Source organism: Schistocerca gregaria, chromosome 2, assembly GCF_023897955.1.
Source record: "Schistocerca gregaria isolate iqSchGreg1 chromosome 2, iqSchGreg1.2, whole genome shotgun sequence".
In the NCBI taxonomy this organism is placed as follows: Eukaryota; Metazoa; Arthropoda; class Insecta; order Orthoptera; family Acrididae; genus Schistocerca; species Schistocerca gregaria.
This window is the reverse complement of record NC_064921.1, coordinates 617,605,057-617,618,677: the sequence shown is the minus strand read 5'-3', so window position 1 is coordinate 617,618,677 and position 13,621 is coordinate 617,605,057. Positions and strand designations below refer to the sequence as shown.

The following is a 13,621-nucleotide window of genomic DNA, read 5'->3' as shown; positions in this document are numbered from 1 at the left end:
GTTTTTTAATGTTTTATTTGAACACAATTCAACACCTTTTGGGACAAGGACTCAATAAGCTTATTGATGAATATTTTAAACCTGAAAATTATTTTTGCTAGTCCTCAGGAAAACAAGCTCCTGTTCTTGAACAACCATGGGCGGTGCTGGGCTAACAGCAATATGTATTCCAAGTGAATCACATAAATGTAACCAGAATTCAAGTCTGGAGAGCATGCTGCCCATGACATTCAGATGATTTCATCACCAACTTAGTACTATGAAGATAAGTGAAAAAAGTGACAAAAGCATGTAACAGAACAAAAAGTTAAAAACCCTATCCAAAAACTTTTGAATTGGTAAAGAAGCATTTTGGACAACGTGGAAAATTGTACATTTATCACCATTGATACAGCTATCATTATCAGTCCATTAATAAATATTGGGATGTTTCATGTACAATAGGATGTTTATTTATCACTGTAAGCCCCCTCCCGAAAGAAATGTGCAAGCTGTCAGGCTCAATGCTTATTACTACTCATCAAGGAACAAAACATGACTTCATTCAGTGTATTCCACCCACAACATTCTTCCACTTCTACAACTACCTTCAAACACTATGATATTGAGTTTTAATGGAAGGAGCACAGGTTTGGAATAGGGAAGGATTAGGAAGAAAATCAGATGCATTCTTCCAAAGGAATCATCACAGCATTTACCTTAAACAATTTAAAGAAATCACAGAAAGCTAAATTTGCTGATATTAATGAGAAAGCCAGACGCATAAAGGACATGTATCAAATCACTGTGTGTGTGTGTGTGTGTGTGTGTGTGAAGCCCACGTGTCTGAAACACACACACACACACACACACACACACACACACACACACACACACAGAAGTGGGCGAAAGTTATACCTGATCATAAGGAGCTCCAGGGTCTGCCGTAAATAGTGTCTTAGCATATTTGTCTGCTTCTTCAGCAATTTCCTTTCTATTTGTAGCTAACAAATAGTCTTTCATGCGTTGATTATATGGGAAAATTGATGTTGTTGCACCAATTTCAGCACCCATGTTACAGATTGTGGCCATACCTGTAACAATGTTTAAGATGATATAAAGAGCTGATCTTTACAGAGAGATCATAAACAAAAATGCAGAACAACAGTTCAAACAGATAGAAGTGTTAAACCTGTCAACTAAGTAATTACATACTCAATGATAACACAGAAAAGAATGTATTTTTGAAATAATAATACTTTCTATAAGAACGGATAAGTTGACAGGATGTATTCTGAGGCATCAAGGGAACATCATTTTGCTAATGGGCAGGAATGTTAAAGGTAATTATTGAAGAGGGAGCCCATGGTTTGAAAACAGTAAGAAGATTTAATTGGATGTAGGTTGCAATAGCAAATGAAGAGATGATGAGATTTGCACAGGATAGACTAGCATGGAAAGCTGCATCAAATCAGCCTTCAGACTGAAGAACAGAATGAGAACAAAACTCTTCTGGAGTGGAGAGACAAAAAAAAGTAGTGAAGTGTTGGAGGGCACATTAGCAGTAACACAGAAATAAAAGACTAGCATGTTGAGGATTCTCAGTGGCCAAAATATTAAACATCATTTCATCTTTCTTGATGATTTTGGTTTTGAAATACAAACAGTCAGTCAATAAAGAAAAAAAAATCTGCTCAATCTTATGAATAGACAAATAAAATTAGTGAAATAGCAAGTTCTACAACAAAATGAACATAACTACAGCCCAGTGTTTTTTTTTTTACTTTTGAAAAAATTAACTAGCATATTCTATCAACAAAGACACAAAAAAGTCTTTTTGATGTCACAGACATACTAAGCTGTTACTACAAGGCTTTAATGGTAGTTCAGCTCACTCTGAGAGTCAACAAGATCAAAGATTTCAACAAATCTCACAGTGTAAAATGAAAGTAAGTACTATGCTTCTATGAACTGTTAATATTTTCATTCATAATTTTCATTATCTCTAAACTATATCACAGCCCCCATGTCTCTACTTAATATTTGAAACATAAAGATTCTTGATACTTCCAGTTCTGGAGCCTTCACTGATAAGCCATCTCAACAGGCTTTCTGCAAACGTTAACCAGCACCAATTTAACCATTTGTAGTCTTTCCTACCTCCAAAATGTTGGATAGAATGACTTATGTATCATTTCAAAATTCCGATGCTTACCTGCTCAGCTGCCCACATTGTTCAATGTTATGATGGCAGAACTAGTTTCGTTATCAACTGAGCTCAACTTTAGAGCTAAAACACGAAATTTACTGCTTATAAATCTCAACTAACAACAACTCACATCACTACAAGGTGGTGAGAAGAAAAATGAAAGGAGGTTTGTACTGGCAGCCTTGCAGCAGTAGCAGAAGCATAAGAAAGGAGTCAAACTGTGCATTTCATTACCATGGAGCATTGGTGGAGTGCAAATCAACAGTCATTGTACACATGATTTACCAACCCAGTGACAGTTTGACTGTTGCACACTGAGAGTTTCAACAGCCCTGTCACATCCTGCCTGATGGTCAAGTTCTGTTATTATACACAATCACAACAAGGGTTCAGAATTTTGAAGGAACTGGTTCAACTCTGTAGAAAGCATAATGGGGTTATATGGTTTGTATGTACCACTGAAAATATCAATGCCACACAGACTCCCACTGAAAGGAGTCCCTGTTGTTTCGTGCGAGACCTTGCCTCATCATTGCAGCTCATATGTCAGACTATTCAAAGAACGGACAATAAATTTCTCTTTCATCCATATAAAATTCACCTTACGTAACACCTGAGTCCTAATGACTGTGTTCTGCAGCTGCAAATTTTAGAATAAGTGTTGTCAAATGTGAGTGACGATGCAAACTTCACTCGAAATATTTGAATGCCCAATGAAGCCCATTTTCACTTAACTGGTTACATAAATAAGCATAACTCAGGCAGACTCAAGGCTTCAATGCTCCTCTTCATTATACGGTACCAAAATTACCCTATGGTGTGCAGTGCTGTATTTTTGCAGTAGTAGTTCCTTATCTTTTGGAGGATGAATGAGGCACTGCCATCAGTGCAGCATTTGAATGTTACATCAACATCTAAGAGATATGCCCTCATTTTTCTAATTAAAAAAAGTGTGATTTTTCTAAAACAACATTTTAATTATTGAAATATTTCAATTAGAAAATTTGAAATTTTGGAAAATTCTTTGCAAACTTTTGTAAATTCCATTCCCCTGGACAATAATTTATATTGATTTATGGACACTAAGCTAATTGTTAATACAAATATTGTCTGTGCCTGATGTGTAACTCTATGTTTTGAAAACAGGATGCTGTTACAGGCATCTTTAAATAGGTGTTGTGAAACAAAGCCACAGGCAGTCTGCACCCAGTAGCATTTATTTATTTTATTTATCCATCCGTTGACAATAAATATTGTATGGATGTTGTCAAGCCATTTCAAAGAAATGGACACAAACAATATATACGTAGAAAAGTACAAAACAAAATAATACAAAGATGTTAATAATAATACAATGAATGTAATATAGCCTATATACATCCCTGCTTGTTATTTTAAATGCATAGTCTGTTTTTCATAAGGCTTTAGTTTTGTCCTCCCTAAACAACAAGTCCTTATACACACAACACTGCTTAAGTATATATTTACATCACATGACAGCTGTCCTTTAAGTATGAAAATGTAATGAATGATTAGGTAGTGAATGATTAGGTACATATTGAGTATTTTCCATTTTGCCTTTATAAATATCATCAGAAAAAAATTTATTGACCTACATAGTCATTTACACAATAAAAACATTGTTCTACTAGATTTTTTTAAAATTCTGTTTTAAATTTGTTATCATCTTCTAACTGCCTCATGTTGACTGGCAGTGTGTTGTACAGTTCTGCCCGATATGGCTGACATGCCTTTGTGTATTCGTTCTTTTTGTTCGCTGAGTATGGAGTGCTGCGCTATTACGGGTATTGTAGTTATGAAAGTCGGCATTTGTCTGAAAATCTGCAATGTGGGTCCTGACATACAATACACATTTGTATATGTATAATGATGGTATAGTAAGTATTCTAAGCTTTTTGAATATGGGTTTGCAGTGCGTCTGTGGATGACTGTGAGTTATTATTTGGATGACCCTCTTCTGTAACAAAAAAATTTATTTTGGGCGGCGCCCTGTTGTGGAACCCCAAAATATTATTCCGTATGTGGAAAGAGATTGAAAATAGCTGAAATATGCCATTCTGGCACCCTCTGAGGTACAAACATTTGCAATAATTCTAAGAGCAAAACAGGCTGAATTAAGTTTCTATGAAAGTTTTATTACATGGTCATTAAAATTTAAGTTTTCATCCACATGAATCCCCAGCAATTTCGTGGATGTCGCTCTGTCTAAGGCTTTGTCACCCCACACCAGATCAAGATGTACATTCTGACATCTTTTCCCAAACTGTATATAATTTGTTTTATTTACTTTCAATGTCAACCTGTTTGCATTGAGCCAAGAGTGGATGTAATTTAGTACTTTATCAGGAGTTGTTGGTAGCAATTGCTTTGGTGCACTTAGTATCACACTAGTATCATCTGCAAATATTATTGCTTTGGCTGCATCATCTGAGGTGTGAAAATCATTTATATAGACAAGAAACAATATGGGCCCTAGGATGCTGCCTTGTGGTACTCCTATTTCTACATTTTTTTGCCTCTGATACTGAATTTGTTTTGTGGTTGGAGTAAGTTGATGTCAGTCCTACAACCTGAGTTCTGTTTTTTAGGTATGATTCAAACCCTTTTTTTCCTGTCCCATGTATACCCAACGATTCCAATTTTTCTAAGAGAATGTCCTGGTTCACAGTGTCAAAAGCTTTGGAGAGGTCTAAATTTACTCCTACTACACTATAATCTTTTTCTAGATTTTTCATTATTTGTTCAGTGTAGCACATTTTTGCTGTTTCGGTATTTTTACGTGCTTGGAAGCCATGCTAATTTCTGTTAAGTAAATTATGGTAATTTAAATATGTGTTGATTCGGTGCTTCATCAGTTTCTCTAATATTTTTGAAAATGCTGGGAGGAGAGATATTGGGCGATAGTTTTCTACCTTATACTTGTCGCCGTTTTTGAATAATGGCTTCACTTTTGAAATTTTCAGCCTTAGTGATCAGATGAAGTTCCAAGAAAGTCCATGCAGTCAGTCTGTGGTTAAAAATCGATAATGTAAAGTTCCATGTAATCAGTCTATGCCAAGATAGTATTGCACTATGTATATACACTATGGAACAGTTATTGTGGGTAGACAAAGTATTAATGCCACATGTTAAATGTTGTCACACTACTTGAAGTCTATATGAGTTTGTTGACCTAGTGTATGAAAAATGTGAAGAATACTACATATTTGATCATCATGATGACAGACAGTTATAAAAATATGCATAAAAATCAGACTCAACTCTAATGATGTTATGTACATTTACATAAGAATCATTCAAGGTCCCTTACAATCAACAAATGAACTTTGTGAAGAAGACAAAGTAGAAGACTACCAAAGAACATGACTGATAGGTCAGTAAACCAATATACTATATGCAATAAAAACAGTGGATTGGATGTTTGTATAGTCCAAGTATTAGTTGAAATTTATATGTAATGAGATATGAGATATGAGGATAATCTCAGCATATTGCTTTGTATGTCTTCCAGAACAAGGAAAGCTCCAAAGAGGAACAGTTAGAATACCTCAGTAAAGAAAAGAGGGAAAAAAATGTAGTTGCTGCTGATTTCAATATCAATGTGCTGAATGAAACATGTGAGGTATCAAAATGTACAGACTTAATAAAAAAAAAGGCTTCAAATTAAATTTTTCTGAATCTAAAAGAGAATATGCTCAGTCAGCTACATGCATTGACAATATTTTAACGAATTACGTATTTGAAGATGGATATAAATTTTGTCTAGATCTAGGAATTTCTGATCATTCAGCATTATTCATTGAGCTACCAAGAGCAGGTGGTGAAGTCCCATGTAAAAAAGTTTATGTAAAAAGGATCTTCAACCAAGAAACTTTGACTCTATTCCATGATAAGTTGAAGGAGACAGAACGTCACTTTGATAAAAATATTTCATGCACAGCAAATTTTGAAGCATTTCAAAGGGATTTTCTAAGTGTTTTCAATGAAATGTTTCCACAAAAAACTTATTTTAATAAGATGACAAAATAAAATGGATCACTGAAGGTGTAAAAATTTCCAGTGATAAGGAAAGGCAGCTACATAAGGAACTAAGACATAATAAAAAATTGAATTTATTGAACATGTTAAACAATACAAAAGCACATTTAAGAAAGTTGTCAAAGCACCAAAGCAAATGACAAATAATAAATTAATCTTAAAACATGAGAATAAATCAAAGGCAGTGTGGTCAATTGCAAAACACAAATTAGGTATCAAAGCCTCTAGACACGGAATTAGTACAATTAAGCTTGAAGATGAGATCATTGTAAATCCAGTTTAAATTTCCGAATGCTTCAATGAGTTCTTCATCAATGTAGTGAAACCAGAGGTTAATGTTGCAGATTGTGTGAACAATGTATGTCCCTTTGGACTAAATCATAATTCTGAATGCCTCACAAAATTCAAAACAGTTTCAACAATAGATGTAGAAAAAATTATATTAAAACTAAAAAGCAGAAATTCTGCAGGTTGGGATGGAATACCAGCAAAAGTCCTTAAATTTGTGTGTAAAATAATAGGATACCCACTATCTAAAACAATAAACCAATCCTTTGAACAAGGATGCTTCCCAGAGGTGCTGAAGTATGCAGAAGTAAAACCGTTGCTCAAAAAAGGGTCAAGAGAGGATATGGGGAACTATCGTCCTATCTCCCTCCTTCCAGTCATATCAAAAATCTTTGAAAATGCTTCTGCTATGCAGATTCGAAATTTTATGAAGAAATATGATATCATTACGGAAAACCAATTTGGTTTCCAGCGTGGCAAAAGTACTATTGATGCAATTAACAAGTTTATCGACAAGATCAGCACATCATTAGACAACCATAATGAAGTTGTAGGAATCTTTTGTGATCTCACAAAAGCCTTTGACTCTGTAAATCATTCACTGCTCATCTATAAGCTTGACAAGTATGGGATCAAGGGTAATGTTCTAAATTGGCTTACTCCATACTTATCAACTAGAAAACAAAGAGTGATTATCTCATCAAAACAAAGAGTGATTATCTTATCAAATGCAGCAAATTGCTATTCAAAATGGAAAACAGAAGCTCAAGGTGTCCCTCAAGGCTCGATTCTAGGATCTATTTCGTTTTTGTTCTATGTTAATGGTTTACCGAACAATATAAATGCTCCATTGATTTTATTTGCAGATGACACATCTGTATTAATTGAAAACCAGGAGTCAGAAAACATCCCTTTCTACATAATAAACACAATGAACAAACTAGAAACATGGTTACAACTGAATGGATTAAGATTGAACATCTGCAAAACCCACATGGTCCGATTCAGAACAAAATTCAAAGCCCCAAGAAATTAAAATAACTCATAAAAATCAGGATATAGAAGAAGTGGAATCTGTGGAGTTTTTAGGGTTAAACCTAGATAAAAATTTAAATTGGAATAAACATGTTGACTACCTGTTAAACAAATTATGTACCTTTGCATTTGATATGCAAATATTAGCTGGTGCAACAGACATGAATACTAGTAAAATTGCATACCACAGCTACTTTCAATCAGTTGTAAAGTGTGGTATTATTTTTTGGGGAAATTCAAGCAATATATTGTGCATACTAAAGTTACAGAAAAGAATAATAAGGAACATGTTTACTGCCCATCCAAGAACATCATGTCGCCCACTATTTGAAAAACAACAGTTATTAACAGTTTGCTCCTTATACATCTATGATATTATCATCTTTCTACACAGCAATTTAGAGTTATTTGAGAAAAACTGTTTCAATCACACGTATAACACGAGAAACAAAGACAATTTTATGCTTCCCACTCATCACTTAAACCTATATGCGCAGTCTCCTCAGTATATGGCAATGGAAATTCATAACAAGCTAAAAGGAAGGAATGTTCTGAGTATGGACCTAGAGACACTGAAAACAAAGTTATATGATATACTTGTCAAACACTGCTACTACACTGTTGAGGAGTTCATGAAGGATGAACTGAACATTTGAGCAGGATAAATTTACATATAGTCTTGTGTGTAAATGTAGCTGTCCTTGGTCAAAGGGGGGGAAAGTGAAATAAAAATTTATATTAATGTTAAAATTCTTTGTACCAATTAGGCGCCGGCCGCGGTGGTCTCGCGGTTCTAGGCACGCAGTCCAGAACCGTGCAATTGCTACGGTCGCAGGTTCGAATCCTGCCTCGGGCATGGATGTGTGTGATGTCCTTAGCTTAGTTAGGTTTAAGTAGTTCTAAGTTCTAGGGGACTGATGACCACAGCAGTTGAGTCCCATAGTTCTCAGGGCCATTTGAACCAATTAGGCCTAAGTTGCGTTATCCATTTTTTTGACGTACACTAATCATATGATTAGAAATTGTATGTTATGAGATAAATAAAACACTATTCACTATTTACTATTTCCAGTTTAGAGTTAGTTAGTTAGAGTTAGAGGTAGAGCTACTTAGTTAGATGTTCCATTTTTCAATCTCACGCTAACAATTATGATGTGGAACGTGTCAAGTGCATAAGAAATACACACACAAATCAAGGTGTTTTGTCTTCTTTTTTCCTTTATTTTTTTTAAAAAAAGCTTAAAATCTTTACTATCTACCCCATTCTCTTAAATGGCACAAAATGCATATATCATACCTATAGATTTATGTATTAATATTCCAGAAATCGTCTATGGTATAGAAGGAGTTATCAAGGATGCATGATTTAAATTTATTTTTGAAACTATTACTGCTGTCTGTCAGACATTTTATTTCATCTGGTAATTTATCAAAAAGTTTTACAGCAGCATAGCTTACCCCCTTCTGCGCCAAAGAGAGGTTAGGTAGAGAACAGTGTAAGTCCTTCTTTCCTCTGGTATTATAATAATGAATGTCACTGTGGTTTTTAAACTGGTCCATGTTGTTGAGAACAAATTTCATTACTGAGTAATGCCTACTAGATGTGCATCTGTGAGCCCCATACATTATTCTAACCACTTTCTTTTGAGAAGTGAATATTTTTTGCCTAAGTGTTGAGTTACCCCAAAATATTATTATGTATGATATCAGAGAGTGAAATAATGGAAAGCATGTTATATTGATAACTTCTATATCCTCGGAATTAGCAATTATTTTGATTGCAAAAGTTGCTGGATCTAGTCACTTTAGGAGATCCAAAATATGGATTTTCCCATTAAGATTCTCATCTATATGTACACTCAAAAACTTAGTATGCTCTACCCTGGCTATTGTCTTCTGTTGCTGTGTTATGTTTATTGAAGGAACTGTACTCCTTACAGTAGAAAATTGGATGTACTGTGTTTTTCCAAAGTTCAGATGAAGCCCATTTGCAGAAAACCAATCAATAACTTTTCCAAAGACATTATTTGTATAATTTTCTATTAGAGTTTCTTTACTGTATTAATAATTATGCTTGTATCATCAACAAACAGTGTCAGTTTAGCTTCTTGTTTCGGATAAGAAGGGAGGTCATTCACATATATCAAGAACAGAAGGGGACCCATGACCTAATCCTGTGGAATATGTAATGTAATTTCAACCCAATTAGATGAAGTGGAAAATTTTCTTAAATCACTTAAACTGTATAAAGAAACTTTTTGCTTCCTATTCTGTAGATATGACTTAAACCACTCATATGCTGTTCCATTTATACAATAGAATTGTAATTCCTGTAACATATGTCTTGGTTCACACAATCAAATGCTTTTAATAAGTCACAGAAAATTTTTATTGGTGACATTTTACTATTTAAAGACTCTATTATGTAGGCAATGAAACTGTATATTGCTGTTTCAGTAGAACAGCAGTTTTGAAATCCAAACTGTGATTTACTAAGTATCCCATTACTGTTGAGATGGCTAACCACTCTTGAGTACATAACTTCCTCGACAATTTTTGAAAATGCTGTAAGCAAGGATACTGGCTTGTAATTATTGACATCTGTGGTGTTCCCTTTTTTGTAGAGAGACTTTACAATGGCATATTTTAACCTGTCTGGGAAAATACCTATAGTTAGTGATGCATAACAGATGTGACTCAGAACAACTGCTCCACATTGTTTTATATCTTGTTAGAGATGTTATCTACTCTAACAGAACATTTATTTTTCAAAGATTTAATGATTTTACTTATTTCAAAGAGGTTGTTAGATGAAAATGAATCTGACAAGGATTTCTCAAAACTGACTCTTCCATGTACTGTTTGGCTTTTTCTTTTGAACTATTTTCATCAATTTTTTCATCTAAACTTACGAAATGGCTTTTAAGAACTTTCAGCATTGCAGCATGTCAGCAATCATAAGTATCATAATAATTATGAAAAATCCGCCTCGATTGCACAAACTACAAAGTTTGTCGTGCGTTGTTATTAAATATGTCTTAATTCCCGCATCATCACTTTTATCATTTGCTCAACTGGCTAATTGTGCGACAACTTTTATTGACTTGGTACTTGGTACCATGTATTTGTAAATAAAAAAAAAAGCAGCCTTGCCACTGTAGGTTTTGATTTTAGCCTTTGACTATGCTTTTTTAGGCAAGCTGTTTTATATTTGTTCTGAAGAAGGCATGGTTACCGATGCGGAAACCTAGGTAAACACCAGGTAGTTTGTGCAGTCAAGGTGGATTTTTCATAATTATTATGAAATGGTTGTTAAATACATTAGCTACTTGTGTACTGTTGGTTAAGATGGTCTCATTCTCTTTAATAGTAATACTACCTACCCCATTGGTCACTTTTCCCGTCTCTCTTCTAACAACATTCCATATTGATTTGATTTTATTGCCCAATGTGTTAATTTCATCTCTAATATACACATTTTTTGATTTTCTGAGAACTTTTCTCAGTATGTTACAATAGTTTTTTGGCGTAAAATTACTTCTGGGTCTGTACTAATTCTTTCTGTTTCATACAACTTTCTTTTTCTTTCTGAAGGCACTTTAATACCTGTAGAAATCCAAGGTTTCTTAGAAAACTGTTTGGTGTTACAGTTAGTCTTTTTTGGGGGGCAAATATGTTAAAAAAGGGATATAAATTTATCGAGAAATATGTTGCGTTTATCATTAGCATTTGGCTCATTATATACATCTCAGTTTCAGTCCAAAAAGGAAAAGACCTACAGACAAGGTTTTAATGAAGATTTCAGTCTTTACATATGCCAGAAAAGACCAAATACATTACACTGAAAACTGATAACCAGACTTCAATGAAGGTCAAAGGGAACATAGAAAAATACTCATGAATTGTGTCTGCAGCAGGTGCAGGCATCATGGGATAGCCTTGGAAATGCAAAGAAAGGAGCTTTTTTAAAAAACTTTGTCAACAGCTGTAGACAATTACATGTGTATAATCTTGGGGGGGGGGGGGGTAATACAAATGGTGGCCTGCAACTGAGAACAGTGTGGGATCCACTCATAGCGAGGCTGAAGTGGTCACATCAAATACAAAGTCTACATATGCCCTTATATGGGAATACAGGGAACACCACTTATGTCACAGCATGGATACATAAGGGCATATGAGCAGCCCCTGTGCAGTCATTCCAATTAACTATGTCTAAGGAGTGTTTGATCAAAATGTTGTGGGATTTTAACAATTCGATGCAGTTGGAGCCCTGTAAACATTAAATTCTATGGGCCTGCTGTAAAGACTGCTCAAAAGCTAAAAACTGTTTTACCTTTACATAATTACTGAATATAAATGACAGATTTCATGTGCAGTAATGTCTCGCTACAAACATATCAATAGTCAAAGAACATTTTACGGTTCTTAATAATGACATGTGAAAGTTCTATCTAGCTTCATTTTGAAAAAGTGTTAGCTACACTGTACACACCTTACTTACCAGCACAGGAAATGGAATCAACTCCAGGACCATAGTACTCCATAATAGCACCTGTACCTCCCTTAACAGTAAGGATTCCAGCGACTTTCAAAATGACATCTTTAGGTGAAGCCCACCCCTTTAGTTTGCCTGTCAGCTTTACGCCAATCACCTGCAAATTTCATAATATATAGTACATCTTGGAATGAAAAAAAGGAGTGGATAACTATGGGTTAAGATTCAACTAATGACTGTGAGGCCATTGGAGACAGAACTTTAGTCTAGAATGAACAAAAATGAGGAAAGAAGTTCACCACATCTGTTTCAAAGGAATAACTCCAGTACTCGTCTAGAGTAATTTAGAAAAAATAATAGAAAACCTAAATATGAATAGGTATTTGAATGCACACCTCAAAAATCCATCTCCCAAGTTCAGCCTTTTAACCTCTGTGTCACCTTGCTTGTTAGTACTCCTGGCATCATAACTGTAGGACATGAAATGTTTCAGCGTAGACTGTTTTCCAATGATTTTTGAGCCGTCAGTTTTCTGATTGATTGGATGTGGCCAGCCGTGAATTCCTCCCCTGTGCCAACCTCTTCATCTCAGTGTCACACTTGCAACATATGTCCTCAATTATTTGTTGGGTATGTTTCAATCTGTCTTCCTCTACCATTTTTATCCTCTGCAGCTCCCCCTAGTACCATGGAAGTTATTCCTTGAAGTCTTAAAGCATTTCTTATAATTCTGTCCCTTCTTGTCAGTGTTTCCCATATGCTCCTTTCTTTGCTGATTCTGAGAAGAACCTCTCAGTTCTTATCTTATCAGCCAACCTAATTTTCAACATCCTTCTGTAATGCCATATCTAAAATGCTTCAATTCTCTTCTGTTCTGGTTTTCCCAAAGTTATTGATTTACTACCATACAATGCTGTGCACCAAAGATACATTCTCAGAAACTTCTTTCTCAAATTAGGGTCTGTGTTTGATATTAGTTGACTTCTTGTGGCAGGAATGCCCTCTTTGCCTGTGCTACTCTGCTTCCTGTGTCCTCCTTTCTTCGTCCAACAAGGGTTACTTTGCTGTTGATGTATCTGAATTCTTCAGCTTCATGATCACCAATTTTTATGTTGATCAAACAATGGAAAATCCAGGATAAAATGTAACAATATTATGAAAAGGGTAGTTGCTTCTCACCATGTAGTGGAGATGCTGAGTTGCAGATAGGCACAACAGAACGACTGTCAGAAAACAACAGTGACAGTTTTTTGTTGTGCCTATCTGCGACTCAGCATCTCCAGTATATGATGAGTAGCAACTAACCTTTTCATAATTTTTATGTTAAGTTTCTTGCTATCCTCATTTCTGATAATTCTCATTACTTCTGTCTTTCTTTGGTTCATGCTCAATCGAGAAAATGGCTCTGAGCACTATGGGAGTTAACATCTGAGGTCATCAGTCCCCTAGAACTTAGAACTACTTAAACCTAACAAACCTAAGGACATCACACACATCCATGCCTGAGGCAGGATTCGACCCTGCGACCATAGCAGTTGTGCGGTTCCGGACTG

At 35.1% G+C, this 13,621-nt stretch overlaps 1 protein-coding gene across 1 annotated transcript in view; it reads right to left on the bottom strand.

The window, feature by feature from the left end:
- The window catches only part of LOC126334596 (probable aconitate hydratase, mitochondrial), a 142,849-nt gene that overhangs the window by 66,848 nt on the left and 62,380 nt on the right, over nucleotides 1–13,621 (bottom strand). Inside the window, exons 6-7 of the mRNA XM_049996988.1 lie at nucleotides 12,075–12,225; nucleotides 898–1,073 (exon numbers count right to left, since the gene is read on the bottom strand). Coding sequence (XP_049852945.1) covers nucleotides 898–1,073; nucleotides 12,075–12,225 — 327 coding nt within the window. The remainder of the gene's footprint in view (nucleotides 1–897; nucleotides 1,074–12,074; nucleotides 12,226–13,621) is intronic.